We start from the raw sequence: 21,196 nt of genomic DNA on the forward strand, positions 1-21,196 counted from the left end.
GGAGAACAGTTTCCATAGAATCACAGGCATGAAAATTGATGTAGGGAGTTAGGGAGCCTAAGCAGACAGCTCAGTCGGTAAAGTCCACAAGGACCAAGTGCATCCTTAGAACCTGCATTAGGACAGAGAATGTGGCAGCGTGTGCTTGTACTCCCAGCACTGAGAACACAGAGACAGGTAGATCTCTGGGGCTTTATGGGGAGCCAGCCTATCCCAGCCTGTCTCAAGAAACAAGGTGGAGTTCTGGGACTGGTGGTGCACACCCTTAATCCCAGCACTCAGAAGGCAACAACAGGCAGCTCTGAGTTTGAGGCCAGCCTGGTCTGTATGAGTTCCAGCCCCCCAGTGTTCCATAGTGAGTGAAACTCTGTCTTAAAACAAATAATCCAAGGTGGTTGGCTCCCGAGGAATGAGGCCTGAGGTTGACCTCTGACCTCTGCATGCACACACACACAGAGGTGGCTATGAGATAGAGTATATACAACAAGCAAACCTTTGAAGTTCCTGCCGTGAGATGGGGGTGGGTAACTGTACCGTGGAAGCCCCTGGGAATGTAGGTCATGCTTCTGGAGGGAGGCAAAGGATGCAGAAGACAGGGGCACTGACACAACACACAAGCAGGGGTGACATCCCAAGCCCCAAGAGGAGAGGGTGAAACAGGATGCTGAAATGGGAGGGAGGAGGAGAGTTGAGATGAGTTAAAGTGACTCACACCTAAGAACTGATCCTGACCAGGTGTGAAGCAAAGTCACAGGAAGGGGAAGCAGAAGGAGATGGGGCACGGAGTGGTAAAGTATCATTGAATTGTCTCTGTGGGGAAGGGGAGACAGCTGACCAGCGATGTAAAAGGATTGTTTAGTAGTGCTGAGAGTGGAAACAGAATTTTTATTGGCACATATCTGCCTGGTTTTGTGATTTCCCCAGCTGCGCTTGGCCATCCATATGTCTGAGACCAACAGGAAGGCAGTCGGACTATGAAGAAGGCAGAGAGGGCAAAGAGTTGAATGTGTTGGCCAGAAAGTATTGAAATGATGCATTGTGGGAGAGTGTCCATAGTGGCAGGAGTTAGAGACAGCTAGAAAGAGAAGAGTATGATGGGCACAAGGCCACCAGAGGGCTGGAAGGATCGGAGTCCTACCACCAAGCCAGCGAGGCTGTTGACGAGCTCTTTCCAGAGGAAGGAGAACAATAGAGGACAGTGATGTTAGACACATGTCAAAGTCCTCAGTGAAGGTGGAGGATGATGGGTAAAGAGGGATGCAGAGTGACGTAGGCCTCCAAGGGCCCCGAGGGTGAAGCAGTGAACTGCCAAGACATTGGTCCCGCCTCCTGGCCTGTAGAGGAGGTAGGAGAGGAGCAGTTTGTTTTGGGGAGGTCTTCAAGAAAGATGATTCCAGGAATAGCCAGTGTTCCAGAATCCTGGCAAGAGCAGGCAAAGGGCGTCTCCAGAATTGAGGGTAGAAGGTTCGTAACTGTGGTCCTCACCAGAAGGCGGTTAGAGAATTCAGGCAGAGTTACCGCTCCCTCTGCCCAGAGCGTCACTCCTGGGGCTCTCTGCACCTCCAGTTTGGATGCTCTCTTCCTGCATCATCTACTCTCCGTTGGACCTCACACATGTTCTCCATCTCATCTGTCCCTCCATCTCTCCTCCTCACACACATCCCTGGTTGTCCCCTCCCTGGACCCTTCCCCTGCCCTGCCCCACCCCAGCCGGCCTGAGTGAACAGGAACCCCGCACCTTCATTTCTCAGGTCACTGCTTGGCTAATGGGCTATTAATTTGCTCAATCGTCCCCTGTGAGGCAAACTCAATTTCTGCCAGCCAGTCGTCCCTCCCTGTCGACAGCGTGATTGATTGGAGGAACAGCTGTCACCGCCCGGCTGCCTGCTCCCCGCTTCCTTCCCTCCTAGTCCCACTCCTCCTCCTCCTTGGGCCGCCGCCCTGTACCCACAGAAGCTGTGCACCCCTGCCACCTGCCTAAGGATCTGTCGCCAGCAATGAAAAATGACAGAAATATTTAAGGACAAATAAGGTTTCCCAACGCAATTGAAAATGATTACAGGCAGCTACAGATGGGGCCAATCTGATGCGCAGCAGCAAATCAAATCGAATTTCCTTATCGGCGTATTATTTTAGGCGTTATCTGGCACGTTGATGCAGTTATCAATTCAATTTCAGCCGCCGGGCTGCTGTTTACCGACTCGCCTTTGCTGGGAAAAGGTAAACATGCTCAGCCCAGCAAATTAATTTCTAGCTGAAGCCAGAGGCAGCAAAGGATGGCTACCCGGGACCTACAGCCTCCGCCTTGGGCTGGGCCCTAGCAGGCCAGGCCAGAGCTGGCCCATGGAACAGAAGCCCCACGAGCTGCCTGCCCTGGCCCAAAGCTGGGATGCTGAGCTCCTAGGAGGCTGAGGTGACCGTTGTTGGCTCCTCTGCTGCTGCCAGGGAGAGGTGAAGGTCTCCCATTAATTCCCAGCTAAAAATGACAAATTCATCTTGGACGACAATTAAATGAAGTCAGTAATTGATGCTAATTGATCTCCAGATGCGAGGGCTCCCCTTAGCCTTAGCAGCGCGTGGCTGCCTTGTTCCCTCCCCCTACCCCCGGCCTTCTCTTCCTCTACCTCCCTCGCCTGAGCTGAGTCCTTGCTTTCTCCCTGGGGCTCTGCCTCTTTTGACTGCACAAGTCTGTGAGAAACAGACAGCCTGGACCGGGCCAACAGGCAGTGCCTGAGGCTATGCATCTGGCCCGTTATGGGTCCAGACCCACAGGCCCTTGCCATCATTGCCTGGCGCTCCACCCATCTGCCTAGAATGCAGGTAACACTGCCTCCCTCAACCATTCAGGATTTACAGCCTACAGCTGTGGAGGCGCCCATTTTATTTTTATAAGCCCAGAGCCAACAGCGGGTAAAGCATACTTGAAGTTTGTTTCTTAAAACAGTACGGTCTTAGCATTTGGGCTCTATGACAAGGGAGGCGTTGGTCCACATGCTGGCAAGAATGATCAGGGATACTCAAGCTACACTTGACCGTGTGTGTGTGTGTGTGTGTGTGTGTGTGTGTGTGTGTGTGTCCACTCCTGTGGAAGCACTTGTCTGTCCAGACATCTGAGATGATATGTGGGCATCGTTCATAGGTGGACGGATTCCTGAATCCTGCCTTTTACTGCAGTAAGCCTAGTTTCAGTCTCAGGGACCACTTGGGAGGCTCCACCTGCCCCAATCACCAATGATCCATCTGAACACAGGAACTATCTGGAAGTTATTAGCTAAAGGAATGGGGGAATGAAGTATAGTTCGACCGAGGAAGAGGGGCTATAGTTAGGATTTGAATAGCCACAGTCAGGAGTGGCTCCGGAAGCACCTGACCCCCAAACAGATTAGCTGATAACTGATGCGCTTGGCTCCAGCAACAAAGGCTCGTGGAACCAAGGTCAGGTTCCATGACCAGGACTCAGTGTCTTTAACTGTGCCTTGGCCCTGAGCCTTTAGCTCCAGCTTGAGCCTAAACCTTTCCACAGGCTGCCCTCCATCTGGCACCCTGCAGATGTTTGGCCACCCAGGAGTCTTGCCTGGCCCGGCGAACCCACCCTGTGCTGCTAGAGACAGTTACTAACATCTATCACGGTAGGAGTCAGGACAGCAACCAGGCTCCGGTGCCTGGAGCTCGAAAGGAGACCACATAGAACGGACAGTGAATGCCAATCAGGGAGGGAGGAGGAGGGTGGCAAGGGTATGTAAGCTTGAACTGTCATTCTTATGTACTGGAGCCAGGTAAATATGTCACATGCGCTGAACGCGATGCTGTGCAGAGGTCTGTGTGTGCCTTGTGGAAAGAGGAGGACTAGGTGAGGGAGAACATGAATAAAGGAATGATCAGCCTAGACTAGATTAGGAGAAAGCCCCTTGTCTCCAGGGTAATGTCTGCGTCTTTGGGATCTGGCAAGGTCAGTAATCCTTTATTTGTTAATTCAGGAATATGTATTGATTTCTGCTCTCCCTATTACTTTTTATTTGGCGCTCTGCCCTCTGTTAGCTGCTGAGGCTATGGCAGTGGGCATGGTAGGGTTTTTGTGCTCCAGAAAGTCACATTCTAAAGATGGTGACACAGAGCAGGCAACATCAGACGTGCTCTGACAGAAGCAACACAAGAGGCTCTGGGGACACAGAGTCCCGGGGAGGCGCCTGATATGGTCCGGGGGAGTTATGGAAGTCTCTCCGGAAGGAAGACTTCTAGGCTGAGTCCTAGGGATGAGTGAGAGATAGCTGGCTCGTGCAAAAGGCCCTTGGTACATCTTTTTGGTTGTCTGGCAAGCCCAAGTCAGAGACAAATAGGCTTATTTGGTTCCAAGTGACACTGGGACAGATGAAAATGTCACCTCTGTCCTTGAGTGCCAGCTGCTACCCTGGGGTCTGGGTAAGTGGGTGCACAGCTGTTTTCAGGGCACCCTTGGGCACCTGCAGATAAGTATGGGCCCCAGCTAAACACACATCTCTCGACGCCTGCCCTACCCCCACCTCCTCGACCAGGGATGCCTATTAATCCTGACAAATGATGACTTACGAACATGTAATGCAAACTGATTCATCATACATTCAAATCTGCCGCCCCGCCCCAGCGGGAGGCCCCAGCCAGACAAGTGTATTACACGGATAATGTATTTGACGTATTAATAAAACCAGCCGCATTGCTCTGGCGCGGGGACTGGGGAATGCCAATATACGATGACAGATCACATATTGATGAAATCCAGATGTTTGGAATCATAGTCTTGGGGCCTTGTTCATATTGACTGAAGGTAAAAAATGCCGTCCGTCAGCACATTAACTCTTCCTGTCCTGAGCTAAGTGGAGGCACCAATCAAGGGGTTTTCAGAGAGAAGAGGAGGAGGAAGGGGTGAGTGGGAAGAGCAGAGGGGACCAGTGATTAGGTGGCTTGGGTCCATGATGGATGGCTGAAGAGCCAAGGAGATGGTGTGTTCTGGGTAGGATGAGTGGCTGGGACACTTCTTGACCTCGGAGCACATTCCACTGCATGGATGGCAACCGCTGCTCTGTGGAACTTCGTGCCACACTTTCTGGCTTTCTTCTTCCTCTTTACTGCTCCAAGACCTTGATGCCTTCAATGTCCTTCACCTGCTAGAGCTAATTGCAGTTCCCTTCCAGACTCCCTGTGCCGTGTTCTCTCCCCATGACCTCACTGCCCTTCAGTCTTTCATGGGGGAGATGTTCCTGATGGCTTACCCTAAGCCAGACCTTGTTGTAGGCAGAGATGAGCTTCAGTTCTTGTGTGTTGGCGTCTCCTGGGCCTATCATCCAGCATTTCCATAGTCCCTCAAACTACATACATCCCTAACATAACTCATTGTCTCCCCCCCAAAGCGTGATAAGTATATGAGTGTAGAGGAGCAGGAGAGATTTCCCAGGGGCCTGGAGGGCCAAGGCCAGCCATCTACTGAAGGGCAGCGCATCTCAGTCACAGTGGGAAGACAGGTCATGGCCAGGTGCAGGGACAGGGCAGAGGTAGACACCAACAACAAACCTGTGCCAGTGTCTGACTAGAAAGATAATTAATGACTCCCCACTTGTGCACAGCTCTGGTTTCAGGATGTCTTCACAAGAATCCTGAGTTAGATTATCCCTGTTTCACACAGGGAGAAACTAGTGCAGAGTCATCAAGTGACTGGCCCACGTTCAGCACAGCTAATTCTCTAATGCTGGAGAATTTCGCTTGTTTTGTTCTGTCTCAGTCACTAGAAAATGGAAACCCCTTTTAGGGGAATGGAGTGGGGAGAGGAAAAGCAGGACACACCTGTGCCTGAGGACATAGTCTTAAGGGCTGCAGTCTCAGCTGGAGACGTGGTACAGTTGGTTGAGTGTTTGTCAAGCTTGCCCAAAGCCCTAGGTGTGATTCCCCAGCACCATGTAAATTGAGTGTGATGGTATTTGCCTGTGAACCCAGCAGATCAGAAGTTCAAGGTCATCCTCAACATACAATGAGTTTGAAGTTAGCCTGGGCTACAAGAGACCTGCCTCCTTATCATCTGTCATAAGAATTACCCTCATCCTCATTTCGTGTTCCCTGTCCTAGGCAGGCAAGCTACACATTTTTAAAGACAAGATCTCACAGTATAACCCAGGCTGGCCTGGAACTCACTGTTAGACTATGCAAATCCTCCTGTGTCAGCTTTATATTACAGACCTGACCAACCGCTCCCTATCAAACCAAACCAAGCCTTTCATGGCCTACAGAGCAAAGATGGGACTTGCTGCTTGGAAAAATAGAGAGGGAGAATGGAACCCCTTGGCAACAGAACTGGAAAAAAGCAAACAGGCCAACCAGAGGGGCAGCAAGGTCAACAATGGTTCAGTGCTGGCTGTGGGTGTTCCCAATGGTCAGGAATTCCCAACAGAGGAGGGCAGCAGAGGGCTGATCTAGCCCCCACCCATCCACTCAACCACTTGGCAGTTGACACTGGGCTGGAGGTCTGGGTGGCAGGTTACTGCCCTGGCTTAACCTTTTCTGTCAACCTAATCAACACCCTTCTTAGAAGCTTCCACTGAAGTTCCTCAGCTGTCTGGGAGTAAAGTTAGTCTAGCCGCTTAGCAGGGGACAGGGCCCCTTCAGCCTACACACAACCTACACAGTGGGACCCTACTGCCTCAGGCCCTGCCCAGTTTCCCCGCATAAGGCTGAGGTCAGAAGACCAGCTTCCTTCCCTGCCCTCCTCCTGCTTGGAAGATACCTATGGCAAGCAGAGCCGTGGAGGTGGCAGCCCCTACTGTGGCAAGGGTGGTGGGGAGGGAGGCCGTAATGAATGTGGACGGGAGGCGGAATGAGCGATCCATCTTTGCATGGGAGGAGAGCGGGTGGCGGGCGTCCCCCACACACACACTCACACACTCAATCAGGCGCTGTCAGACCTCCGGCCGCCTGGCATTTTGGTGAAGAATCTCTCAGCTAAAAATTGTTGTCAGTCCCATTTCCTCGTTATCAGTGCTAGGGCTGAGGCAGCGCCCGGGGATTAGCAAAAGCGGGGAGCGCTCGAGCCCGCCATCTACAGCCGATAACATTGGGCCTCCCGCCTCACCTCCCCCATTCATCATCTTTAGCACTGACAGCTCAGCCCAGTCCCTGTCCCCAATCCCTCGCGTTCACCGCGCCTCCCCACTGTGCTCAGCCTGGCTCTTGACCTCCTGGGAAGCTAGGTCCTCGCAGGAGAGTGCTAGGATTCAAATAGGAATGGAAAACCTACACCCACCTGTCGCAAAAGGCCTTGCCTGGCTGTAGAGAGGACATGCCAAGGGCTGGAGTGAGGGCTACTCAAGGAGCCAGTGTCACCGGCAGGCTGCCTCTGGTGGCTCTGGCCACCTACCTGTGGTGCTGCCCACAGTGCTGGAGAAGGGAGCCTTGTGTGGGAAGAGCAAGCTCTGAAGGCCTGTCCAGAGGGTTCCTCACTTCTCACTAGCCTGAATGGACTCCCAGATTCTGGGAAAGGCGGAATGGAAGACCCAGAAGATGACTCCATTTGAGCCTAGGACAGGTGTGTGTGGTGGGGGGGGTGGATGAAGGCTTCATTCCCACCCCAGCAAGACCATGGGCCCCTCCTCTTGGCCATCCCCAGTGGTTTTATGGCCCATTTTATGGCCACTGTAATGGCCCAGGTCAAAAGCTTCAGGGAGCTGTATTCTGGGAATTATGCAAACGAGGAGCAGGCCCAGGGCCAGAGTATGGATTTTGTCATTAAACCTGGGCAGGCCATGTCGTTAGTGCAGTAAAATCCACGTCATGACCACAGGTCTCAATATAAAATTATAGGGAACACAGCGGGGGAGGGGAAGCAAGGGGGGCAATGCGTGGCTACACTGACACCTGCCACTCTAACCTCTGAGCAATGAAGGTGAGATAGAGGGCATAGACTACAAGTTGATGCCCCCCCCCCCCCCCGTGGGGCTCCTCCTAAAGCTGGGAGCTAAGGAAAGGGTCCGAGGCTCCCAGTAAGGAAACTGAGATTGAGTTGAGAAAAGCACACGTCAGCAAGACGAGAGAATAAGTGTGTGATAACCTCTAACCCCAGATGCAGAGCAGGACCTGTACTCTAGAAAACCTAAAGACCCGAACTTGGCATCCTAGCCCCAAAGGGGTAGAGCCCCTGACATTTCTACACCTTGTGTGTGCCATCCTCCCTCCAGCCTGCTCTTCTGCCACTTTCCCCTTTACACCTCAGAGTCTCCCTTACTCACCTTTGGTGCTTCCCACTGGGTACCCAGCCATCTCCTGTAGAGCCTCCAGCCCTCTAATAGTGCCCTCCTCGCTCCTGCCTCCCTCCTAGCTCTCACCCACACTACCTGGCTTTCCCTACTGACTTTACCACTAACTTGTAATCCCTTAGAAATCAAGACTGTGTTTTATCTCTGATTCCAGTTCTCCTTCGAATACTGCTGAAATAGAATAACCATCTTATAAATGTTTGTTGAATAAACGAAGCCTTGAGACCAAAAGCCAAGCTCGAAGTCCCTATCCAATTCTGAGCCTCCATTTCCCTGTCTGTAGAAGATAGTCTGGAGAATTCCTAGGGCCTCACCCACCCCTGAGGCTGCCCGAGAGGCAGAACTGAGACCAGAGCCCTCCTGGATCTGCTTCTACTCAGCACTGTCTTCCAGCACTTTGTGCCTCCTAAACACCAGAGGCACAGCTACCAAGGCACACAGTGTGACCACAAATGGTAGAACTACTTCCCTTCCTTAAAGATCTAGCCACACAGGCTGGAGCCCCTCCTACCCAATCACAGCACCCTGGAAGCCTTCACAGCTGATAGCCCAGCTCAGTGAAGGCTATGATATTTCAAGTACATGGCTTTGGTTAAGGCTTCACTTTTTGCACTACCCAGAACACGCACACACACATGCATGTGCACACACACAATGAATTGCTCTGTCCTTAGAGCCAGCAGGTGACTCAATGCAGGCATCCAGGGAGCTGTAATTCTCCTCAGTTTGTGTCAAAGCAGGGTAGCTGCTCATTCTTAGCCTGACCTGGGTGTTCCCTCAGGTAAACTGTTGCTAGATTTAGCAAATAAAAATATAAGACATCCAGGTAAACTTAATTTTGGAAAAATCAATGATATCTAGTATCAATATATCCCTTGCAATATTTGGGACATAATTATACCTTTTTCAAGAACTCATTGTGTATCTAAAACAAAATTTCACTGGGTCTCCGTATTTAATCTGGCAACCCTACTCACCTCTGTACCAGAGTCATCACTGACATGGTCTTTATCTGTCTGAAGTGATTGTGACCTTCTCCAGCTACCAGAGGGAAGAGCAAGGCAGAACATAGAGGCTCAAGCTAAGGAAGTCTTTGCATTGGGGGCTGGGGTGTGGTTTACTGGAAGAGCCCTTGCCAAGTATATGCAAAGCTCTGGTTCTGTCTCTAGTACTACACACTCATGTCTTCCTACAGTCAAGGCTCCATTACCAGTCAGAGCTAGTAATATTTCTGAATGAATAGATTTTCTCAACACCGTGCCTGTGAGCAGACTGGGGAGCACTGGATGGGAGAAAAGAGGGACTCTCGAGTCTAAAGGAGAATGAACGAAGCAACCCAGAGGGTCCTTCCTAGAATGGTGTGCTCTGTGCCGTCAGCCCTCCATGAGCACATGTATTGGAGAAATGTTGGTTGGTTGGGTTTGTTTCTGGATTTCTCTGTGTAGCCTTGACTGTCCTGGAACTCACTCTGTAGACCAGACTGGCCTCGAACTCACAAAGATCTACCTGCTTCTGCCTCCTGAGAGCTGGGATTAAAAGGGTGTGCCACTACCACCAGGATGATTGTTTTTTTTTTTTTGAGACAGAGTCTTTTTCTGTAGCCTAGGCTAGTCTGTAACTCACTTTTTAGTGCACGTTAGCCTTAACCTTACAATAGTCCCCCTGCCTTGACCTCCTCAGGGATTACAGGCATGAGCCATCACACCCAGATGGCATTCTAGAAAGAGAAAACTCAGAATCAGTGAGATTGACAAGAGACCTGTGAGGTTATCCAGCAGAAGAAATGGGACCTACTGGGAATGGATAGATGGCTCAGTCCCATAGAAGAACCGCAACCATCTGTAAACCCAGTCACAGGGTATCCGATACCCTCTTCTGGCCTCCGAGGGAACTGCACACACATAGTGCAGATATACATCAAGGTCAACACTGATACACACAAAATAAAAATGAATAAAATTTCAAAAAATAAGTAGTGAGACCTCAAAGGAAAGAATGTGAACCTCAAGTATAGAAGAAGGGCCAGGGAGATTTCTCAGCAGGTAAAAGTTCTTGCCTTACAAGCCCGATGACCTGAATTCAGTCCCTGGAACACATGTAAAAATGCAGTGGCTCACATCTGTAATCCCAGCATTCCTGCAGCAAGATGGGAGGGAGAGACAAGAGGATTACCTGGAGTCTTGGGATATGTGACAAAGTAGAAACAAGAGAGGCCCGAGTGGCTGGAGAGATGGTTTACAGGTTAAGAACACTTGTTGATCTTGCAAAGGATCCAGGTTCAATTCCCAGCACCCACATAGCAGCTTACAAATCATCTCTAACTCCAGTTCCAGGGGACCCAATGTTCTCTGACCTTGGTGGGCACTAGACACTCATGTGGTGCACATGCATACACATGCACTTAATCATCTACTAATCTTTAATAAAATAAAAAAGATAAAATTCCTAAAGAAGAAGAAAGACCCTGCCTCAAAAAGTGGAATTCCTAAAGTTGTCTTCCAACCTCCACATGTGCACTCTGGTACACACACCCACGCTCATACACTCACACATAAATACACACACCCACGCTCATACACTCACACATAAATACACACACACCCATACTCATACACTCATAAATACACACACACACGCTCATACACTCATACATAAATACACACACACACGCTCATACACTCACACATAAATACACACACACGCTCATACACTCACACATAAATACACACACACACATGCTCATACACTCATACATAAATACACACACTCATACATAAATACACACACACCCATACTCATACACTCATAAATACACACACCCACGCTCATACACTCACACATAAATACACACACACACATACTCATACACTCATACATAAATACACACACACTCATACATAAATACACACACACCCATACTCATACACTCATAAATACACACACCCACGCTCATACACTCACACATAAATACACACACACATACTCATACACTCATACATAAATACACACACACTTATACATAAATACACACACACCCATACTCATACACTCATAAATACACACACCCACGCTCATACACTCATACGTAAACACACACACACGCTCATACACTGACACATAAATACACACACACTCATACATAAATACACACACTCATGCTCATACACTCATACATAAATACACACACACACTCATACACTGACACATAAATACACACACACTCATACATAAATACACACACTCATGCTCATACACTCATACATACATACACACACACACCCATGCTCATACACTGACACTAAATACACACACATCCACGCTCATACACTCATACATAAATACACACACAAAATACTCTTTATTTTATTTTGAGACAGTTTCTCTGTGTAGCCTTGGGTTTCTTGGAACTCAGTGGAGTAGTCTGGCCTTAAACTCAAAAGCCCACCTGCCTCTGCCTCCCAAGTGCTGGGAGTAAAGGCATCTACCACCACACCCAGCACAAATATTTAAAAAAAAAAAAACAAGTAACATAATGGACAAGACTTGGTCATTAAGTGAACATGGGAGGGGGGGAGTAGGGCAAGGAAGAGAACACACTGTAAGGCTAAGGTGACAGGAATGGGTGACGCGGTACAGGAAGATGTCCTACCAGAGGCAGACACCGCCGGAGGAAGAGCAGGTTTGTAAGCAGTGGTAGAAGACCTCGAGTTTGAGGAGTTGAGGTTTAAATTCTTAGGAGACACCCAGGTATTGACGTCCATTAGACATTAGGATAATAGCATAGAGGGATGCCAGGTCGAGAGAGGTAGAAAGAATGCGGTCTACGGGAGGACCTGGCAGTTATAACCAGAGGACAAATAAGCTCACCCAGCCCACAGAATGAGGAGGGCAGAAGCTGAAGACGTAACCTTGGGGGAAAGTGGAGAAAAGAGAGAAAATGCATTCCATGCTGGGACGACCCCTGCCTTTGCCTGGCATGGGTCCTGGGTCAGAAGAAAACAAGGACTGGGTGTGGTGGCTCACAGCACACCTTTACTCCCATCACTTGGGGGCAGAGGCAGGTGGATCTCTGTGAGTTCGAGTCCAGCCTGGTCTAAAGAGTAAGTTTCATGACAGCCAAGACTGAGAAACCCTGTCTCAAAAAAAAAAAAAGAAAAAGAAAAAGAAAAACCCAAGGGAATGTTTGCTGAACCCTCCTTTCTCTTTTCTTCCTTCTCTAACCCTGGGAATGTGAAAGCCTTGAGAAAAGGAGAGACAAGGAGCATTCGACGTTCTGGGTGCTGATTAAACGCGTGTGAAATGGAGTGATCAAAGTTTTTTTGCACAGAGCATTGGTTGTGCCCCAGTAGATTTCCAAGAGGGGCAGAGAAGACATCATTTATGGCCATGGCCTCTGAAGCTATCACTTATACCTCTCACCCCTTTTCTAGGCTCAGAATCTCTAGAAAGCAACAGTAGACTTGGGCTGAAGGCCTGGGACTCTGGCTTTCCTTCTAGAGCCTAGCTCTGCTCTAAGTGTCTGTTCTCCTTCCCTGGCTAGGTAAGAAGAAAGCAGTAGCGTTGTTTGACAGTCAAGCCCCGATCTGCCCCATCTGCCAAGTCCTGTTGAGGCCCAGCGAGTTGCAGGAGCATATGGAGCAGGAACTGGAGCAGCTGGCCCAACTGCCTGCCAGGTAAGCCACCTATGGGGCGTCTGCCTGCTGGGGGGTTCCACTCTGTTAGCTGCTAGACTTCACGTGAGCCTCTGGGGAGAAGCCGGGCCCTTGTGGCCCTTCTGTGCTTTCGGCTGTTTTTCTTCTTGCTTTATTGGGGTATGGGGGGTTGAGGAAAGTGCATCTCAGATTCCAGTCTCAGACTGAGGGAAACTAGACAGGGAGCCAGCCACTGACACAAGCCCAGAACTACCCTGCAGGGCCTTGAGGCAGGATCAAATCTGATCTGGGGTCCAGCAGTTCTATCAGAAGTCCAGCCCTGCCCTGTTGTTCAGGGGAGAAGCAGCACCTTCTCCATACATCTCAACAACTGTGAAAATCTTGGGAAAGTGCTTAAGTGCGTTCCAACCCAAGCCCACTCCTAGCTCTCCTCTGTCCTTGCCTGAAGGACTGGGCCGAACCTTTTTGGGACAGACGAGAAAGTAACTAATTACCTTTAATCTGAGCACTATAAAGCAGCTGTTCCATTTTGTTCAAACGATCTTTGGGGTCAGGAATTGAGGCAGGGTCCAGAGGGGTCCAGATGTTGAATGCTCAGCTGGGAGCTGGGACCGTCTAGAGGTTCCTCACTCGCATGTCTGGTGATGGACTCTTGCTTTCTCTACTTGCCCTGGGCTTCCCCATCACTTGGTAGCCTTGGGGTGCTTTGGCTTCTTACATGGCATCTTAGGTCTCCAAAATAAAACGTTCTAGCCAACAAGACGGAACACTGAGGTAGGAGGGTGGGAGGGTGCTGCTAAAGATCAAACCAGAGCCTTTCTCTACTGCTGGGCTACGTCCCAGCCCAAGTCACCTTTTCAGACTGAGCCTTGAGGGTCATTTAAAGTCACTTCCTTGATCTATTGATCGAGGCACTATGAACCCACTCAAATGCAAGGTGAGGAGGACCCATACCTCCTTCTGATGGGGGAGTGGCCAGATGAGATTATAAAAGAGCACATGGGTTGGAGCTAGGCTCCTGTCATCCTCAGAACAGCCTACTCCATTCCTGCCCCTTGCTCGTTTCAAGTCGTTAGACCTGAGTGATGCAAGGGGTCCCAAATGACCTCTGTCCTGGGAAGCTGGGCCTGAACAAGGATTGGGAGAGGTGACAAGCCCTGAGAGGTAACAGCTGCTGCGTGGGAGGAGCCAGCGCTGTGTGACCCTTCAGATGGGAGCAGAGAAGGTTTCCTAAGGGAGGGATTTTGAAGGAAGAGTACTAGTCACCTATGGGCCATTACAAACCGCCCCAAACCTTAATGACTTAAGACGTTTGTCAGGATCAGTGAGAAGGCTCAGGGGTGAAGGCTTTTGCCACACAAGCTCTAGGACTTGAGTTTCACTCGTCAGTACCCAGTGAAGGTGGAAGGAGATAACTAACTCCACGAAGTTGCCCTTTGACCTACACACACACGAAAAGAAAAAAAGAAAAAGAAAAAAATTGTCTCAGCTTCCATGGCTCATCAGCTCCAGAACAACACAGTTACATGATCATGAGTAGCTATGGCCACCAGCTCTGGTTCTTTCCTGAAGCTAAAGTGAAAATCGTGCGGAGGATTGCAGGATGTTTCCAAGATGGCTAACTTGTGTGGGCTATCGGCAGGAAGCCTCACTCCTCAGCATCTCTTCAAAGCTGCCTTGAGTATCCCTCCAGCTGACTGCCCACAGCATATGATCCCCTAAAGTTTACCTACACACTAGCACTCCACGCTAGAACAGTCTATCTCCAGGTCATTCCTGGGTGTGGCAACTCATACCTGTAATTCCAGAGACGAGGCAGGAGTACCTGGAATTTGAGGCCAGCCTGAGCTACAATAGTGAGACTGTACTGGGAGAGAGAGAGAGAGAGAGAGAGAGAGAGAGAGAGAGAGAGAGGAGTAGGCAGGCAGAAAGGGAAGGAGGCAGGAAGGAATAGATGGAGAGAGGAACAAGGGAGGGAGGGAATCACCTAGCCCAGCCCATAAGCCTAGCCTTTAACAACTGAGCCACCCCTCCAGCCCAGCCCAGTCCATACTCAAGGGAGGAGAATTATGCTCTAAGAGCTCTTATTCCTAGAGACACAAATGCCAAAAGAATCTGTGGTCACCCTTTAAAAGGCCCACAAACGCTATACTAGGGTAATAATAATAATGAACCTCGTGGAACATTCACTATCTGGCAGATGCTTTATTCTTCACTCCGAGGTAGGTGATACAGTCATGCATTGCTTAATGATGGGTATACATCCTTAGATATTTTTTCCATGTGAGCATCATGGAGTGTACTTAGATTACACTGTCACTAGGCAATGCAACCTCATGGGACCACGTTCAGATGTCTAGCCAGCCCGTTGCTAGGTAAGACTCCCATTTTACAGATGAGGAAACTGAGGCACAAACATGTTAAGTGACTTCTCTAAGGTTGCCCACTTAGCAGTAAAAGATAAGATTTGTGGGGCTGGAGAGATGGCTCGGTGGTTAAGAGCATTGCCTACTCTTCCAAAGGTCCTGAGTTCAATTCCCAGCAACCACATGGTGGCTCACAACCATCTGTAATGAGGTCTGGTGCCCTCTTCTGGCCTGCAGATGTACACACAGACAGAACATTGTATACATAATAAATAAATAAATATTTAAAAAAAAAAAAGATAAGATTTGTTCTCAAGCAGTCTTGACACTAATGCCCCGCTCTTCGCCTCCCCTCCTCCATCAGTCACAAACCTGGGATTGGCCTGCCAGCGGCAGAAAGTGAAGCAACCTGCAGGCTGTCCCAGGAGTTCTGGGTAATATGCTTCCTGTGAAGGGGTCCTCAACCACAAACAGAAGAGAGGAACCTGTGGAGCCCATTTGGGCAGTGTGCTTCCTCTGGAAAACAGCTCTTTTTGCCTCCTTAGCGAGTGTTCCCCCCTCACCGCCCAGGGCATCTCCCACTCCCTTCTCCTTCTACCCCTGCTCGTGACCCTGCATAAATCCCTCATTATCCACGTTTCTCGGAGCACCCACACCTCGCGACTGTCGGCTCACGTCCCGGCCCATCCCTGCACCCCCTAATGCCCACGCTGCCCTCAGCACGTGCACGCCCTGCGCCCCTGGCACGCCCTCCTCCCCACTGGGTGTCTGACAGCCGGACAGCGGGATCTGCACAGCAAGTGAAATTCCCGTCGGATCGATAAAGCCGAAGCGCTGGCGGCGACGGGTCGATGGTTTTATCTGTCTCGGCCCCGCCGCGCCCGGCGCGCTGACAGTCGGACCGGCCGGCAAAGGCGTTCAAGGGCAGCCGCACCCGCCGCCCCCTCTCCACGCGCGCCCCCTCCCCGCGGCCGCTGCGCCCACCGGACTGCGGGCTGGACCAGCCCCGCCGCCGCCCTTGTGATTTATCTGGATTTTTAATTGGAAAAAATTTGCGAATTAATTGATTTCAGGAACTTGCCAATTAACATTGTAATTGGGTGCGTGATAAATTCCCAAGGAGCATGTCAGCTCCCTCCGGGCTGATGGGCAGCGCAGGCGGAGGGTCCCCGGCCTGGCTGCCCTTGTCCCCGCCCCCTGCTGGTTATGGGGTGAGCCCGAGGAGGGGCAAAACAGATTGGGAAAAGATGACAGAAATACCGGGGCTCCTGAGATTCACCCCACCCACCTTCCTTCTCCCCAACATCAGCATTCTAAACAGACAGACCCATTTACGGATGGGAAACTGAGTCCCTCAGGAGGCAGAAGCCCAAATGTGGGCCTCCCCATTCACAACCTGTGGCCAAGTCTACCTCCCCAGCTCTCCAGCTCTCTGGCTTCCTCCGGGCCTTATGCCTGTCCCCTTTGGCTGCTCTCTCTTTGTTTCCTCAGCTGGATCCTTCTCTGTTCTCCATAACCTGCCCCCTTTCCTCCTATTGCCTTGCCTTGACCTCCTCTGCCCTCTCTGCTCCTTCCTCAGCCTAGCCCATCTGAGATTGAGGGTGCTGCCGCCAGGCTAACCTCGCAGGTGGTTCTACTTTTGGAACTTCCTAGGTGGACCTCTTCTGCCTTCTGACCTGGACTGCCCAACAGCCTAGAGCAGGTCCTATGTTATTTCTACACACCTGGGGGCTCACAAAAGAAGCAAGGGCTTTCCAGTTCCTAAGCCAACGAGGCTGGTTTTCACCAACACTGGCTTGACACACATGTATACATGCACACATACCTCATTCCCACACAGCTCAGGGCACACACACCCTGAAAGAACCACTCTCCCAGAGAGGAACATTCCCAGGTGCCATGAGCAATCAAGTCCCTACAGGAAGAGCAGTCAAAGTTCCAACCTGCTCCACACTAGGTTTTTCCAAGTTACACCCATAACCCTCCTTCACCTCACCTGATCCTGCCTTCCCCCCTCTAGAACCTTCATAAGGTCCTTAGACACAAGGACTTGGCTACTAAGGACAGAGTCAGGAGGGCCTTCCATGTACAAGGATATCCCACGTGTTAATGAGACATCACGTGCCAGTACGGAGAGTAGGCTGTGGGGAAGAGACAGGGAGGCAAATCAAGGGTCCAGGGGACAACTGATGAGGCTGCCCTAGGACAATGGCTGGAGGTGGGGGCCACAGAAGAGGGAATTAAGAGGACAGAACAAGAAGTCAAGGGAGTTAGCTAGGGTCCTTACTAGGAGAAACCATTCTGAGCTGGATGGTTGGGAGTGTGGCAGAGGTAATGTCTGCCGTCAGAGAGAGGAAGCAACAGGTAGGGTTCCAGGTAAGCGGAGGCTGAGATGCTTCTGGGATGGTGTTGGGCTGAGGACTAGATATGTGCATACAGAGAGAGGGACAAGGGCATCGATGGGGGCTGAAGATTGCAGGCAGATGAAAGGGCTGGGTCCGGGACCCCTCTGTGGCCCCTAGACAGGAGTCTCCACCCATTAAGAAGAATCAGCCTTGGGCATGGAGCATTCAGAGAGCTGAAAGTGAGGCTTGGCTGGTGGGACTTGAGCTGAGAGATTCTACAAGAGCTGGCCTCTGGGCTGGAAACAGCCTCCACTGGGAAGTACTTGAAATGGGCTGAAAAAAAAAAAATCTAAAGGGAGACTGGGTAGCTCTGAAGGCGAGGCGGGGTGTAGAGATGGCAGTGCCCCCACCCCTACTTAAGCCTTATTTAAGGCCGGCCTCGGTGTTTGGTTGGGTAATGAACTAGATAAACAATTCCCCAAATAGATTAAAACGAAGTGTAACTTACAAAGGCGGCTGGTGATGATGGTTTATTCCCGGGCAGGGCACCATTTCTTTATTTCCAAGGATAATTCAGTGTAAATCACCTTAATTAAAAGTGTCAGCCCAGCCCATGAATATTGTACTTAGGAACGCGTTTCCTGGGTCCCAGTTATAATTTAAAACCCATGGATCACTAGGCAGCGAGTGACTGAGCAAGGAGGGAAATTGTTGGGGGCGGGCTGTGGAAACAGGGAGGGACGGAAGGCAGAGCTGATGGGCTGGGCGGGAGCCAGGCTGCCTTCAGCTCAGGACTTAGACCTCTCTTCTGGAGTCAAACCATTCCCCAGGCTCTCCGGGAAACCGGGAAAACTTGGAGTTGAAGGGGTTGATAGAAGCGAAGGGGTGGGGGTGGGCTACTTCTCGGAGCAAGGGAAGGAATCAGAGGCTGAACTGGCCACATGCAAGCAAAGGGAGGAGCTTTGCTAAGAATAAATGGAAAGATGGGGTTACCAGAACACAGGCTGGACATCCTGACCTCGAATGATCCCATTCTACTTAAAAGTAAAGTCAATGTGCACAGGATCAGCAAGACCCTGCCCAAAGTTGCACAGCAAGCAGAGACGAAAAGAAACTCAGGGTTCTGCACTAGAGCCTAAGTCCCATGTAACTTGAGAGAAGCACCATTAGAACTCATGTTCCAAGCCCTCCATGGGCTGAATGACCACAGAAGTGTCCCAAAGTGTCTTTTAGTCTGTTAGTCAACTTTGTAAAGTTTTGGTCATTCAGTGAAATTATCTATCTATCTATCTATCTATCTATCTATCTGCCTGTCTCTGTCATATACAGTGAATATAAGTAATTCTTTATTCCTTCTTTTTCTGATCTCACCTAAGACAGCCACAATAGCCATATCCCAGTCTAGGGTCAAGTATGACAACAGTGTGGATAGCAGATAGCTCTCTTTGTGGGCAGAAAGGTGATGCTCTTAGTTGTTCACCGAGCGGCTGAAGAAGTTAAGAAATGTTAAAAGGGGCTGGAGAGATGGCTCAGCAGTTAAGAGAACTGGCTATTCTCCTAGAGGACTCAAGTTCAATTCCCAGGACCCACATGGCAGCTCATAACTGTCTAACTCCAAGATCTGACACTTTCACACAGACATACATACACACCAATGCACATATAAAATGAAATGAAAAAGAAATGATAAAAGTTGTGAACTAACAAACTAGCTACTCCTCAAGGACAGCTCTGTATGCCCAGTGCCTACATTCTGACCAGGCATAGACCAACAAGGAACGACCTGGAATAGAACAGAACCCTTACTGGCAGTCCTTCCTATTCTGTGCTGTTCCTGCTGTGTGAACAGACTCTAATCTGATACTCAGACCTGGACTTTCTCCTCTGTGGAGACTGGGGGTCTCTGCACTGCCGTGTGCATGAGTGTGTGCATGTATGTGTTCCCCTATGTGTCTATATCTGTGGGTATGCATGTGCCTAAGTGTGTCAGTAATTTACAGGTGTCTCCATCTCTGCATGTGTCTATGTGGACCTCTGGACATGAGCAGCTCCTCATCCTGTCTGCATAGCTGCTGTGAATTTGTCTTTATGGCCATGTCTCTGGGAGTGACCCTGTGGCCTTGTGCATCTGTATGCATGTCTGAGTCTCCGGGTGTGACTGCCTGCATCTATGTGCCTGTTGGTAGAATGGAAGTCTGTGTATCTGCCTTGAGACCAGGGCTTCTCAACCTCAGCACTATTGACATTTTGGGTCCGATAATTCTTTGTGAGGGGGCTGTCTGGGATAGTATAGGTTGTTAAACACCATCTATCCACTAGATGCCAGTAGCAATCCCCATTCCACACCCAAGTTTGAACAGTCAGAAATCAATCAAAACTATCTCTAGGGGCTTAGGATATAGCTCAGTGGTAGAGCATTTGCCTAACATACAATAGGTGCACATGTATGTGTCTATGTATGTATGTGTATATGTATATTCAGACATTGCAAGTGTCCCCTGGGTGGGCACACACACCTCATTCCACTGAAAGTCACTATTTTAGCCATTTCTGCCTATGCTTTTGCTTACGCATTATGCATTTCTCTGTTTGGCCTAATGGGTGCCCAAATACACCTGCAGGTCTTCCTTATGTACACACTCACTAAGTCCATACATGTCCCGTGTATTCTGCTTGCATTGTATCTGTGTCCTTTCATGCTTTCTGGTTGTCCCTGAGGTTGTACTCTACATATGTGCTTTGCATGGGAGTCTGTGCGGAAAGCCGATGAAAATGGGTTGTGTCTGTCTCTGTGCATGTATCAACAACCCCTTGTATGTATGTATTTGTGTGTGTGCATGAGCATCCGTGCATGCATGCACGCCAGCGCGTGAGCACAATGCAGCCGTATAGTGGGGGCAGCATGCAGGAAGGGACGGGAACAGGGATATTAATGTTTCTGAAGTGGATCTGATTTGATACGTCTTGTTCCATTGTCAGCATCTGTTTAGCGGGATTTGTAATACTCTGTGGCTCCGGATCACTCATGCTTAGCGTGGGATGTGGCCTTGCATACCAATTTTGTTATTAAACACAGCCCTTGCCTCCCCCACAACCTATCCATCACCTCCCACCCCAGCCCCCGCCTGTTCTGAACTGCCCACCATATTTCAGGGCCCAGCTCACTCCTGCCTGCTGCCCGATGCCGGAGGGCCTGGGGCTGACAAATTGAATCAGGGGGAGATCATTCCTAGCCTAACACAGTTTGCAGCATGTTGGAGGAAGAATTGACAAGAGTCATGTCAGCCCCGTCACCCCAATCCCATAGGAACTAAGAGCAGGCTGAGAGCAGGGAGTGGCAGGAAGGGAGCCTCTAGGGCAGACAGAGTCTTCAGGGCTGATTCTAGGTAAAGCCACTATCTTCCAACACTCTACCTGGTGCCTGTGTCCCCTCCAGGGGCCATCATGGTTCTTGGCACCTGGTAGAAACGGAGCTAGGTCCCACGCCACTGGGTTGAGTGGGCTGGGTGGAGCTAGGCTTAGCTGTCTGGACCATACCATGCTTGCAATGCCTTCTCTTG

General features: G+C 50.2%; 1 protein-coding gene across 2 annotated transcripts in view; it reads left to right on the plus strand.

Annotated features, from left to right (window-relative positions):
* The window catches only part of Rnf220 (ring finger protein 220), a 227,063-nt gene that overhangs the window by 178,290 nt on the left and 27,577 nt on the right, over nucleotides 1-21,196 (plus strand). For both annotated transcript variants that reach the window (XM_041652340.1, XM_041652341.1), the window contains exon 3: nucleotides 12,814-12,946. In XM_041652340.1, the coding sequence (XP_041508274.1) occupies nucleotides 12,814-12,946 (133 nt within the window). The remainder of the gene's footprint in view (nucleotides 1-12,813; nucleotides 12,947-21,196) is intronic.

This window comes from Microtus oregoni, unplaced genomic scaffold (genome assembly GCF_018167655.1).
Source record: "Microtus oregoni isolate MIOR12 unplaced genomic scaffold, Mior012 000005F_ref0000423, whole genome shotgun sequence".
Taxonomy (NCBI): domain Eukaryota; kingdom Metazoa; phylum Chordata; class Mammalia; order Rodentia; family Cricetidae; genus Microtus; species Microtus oregoni.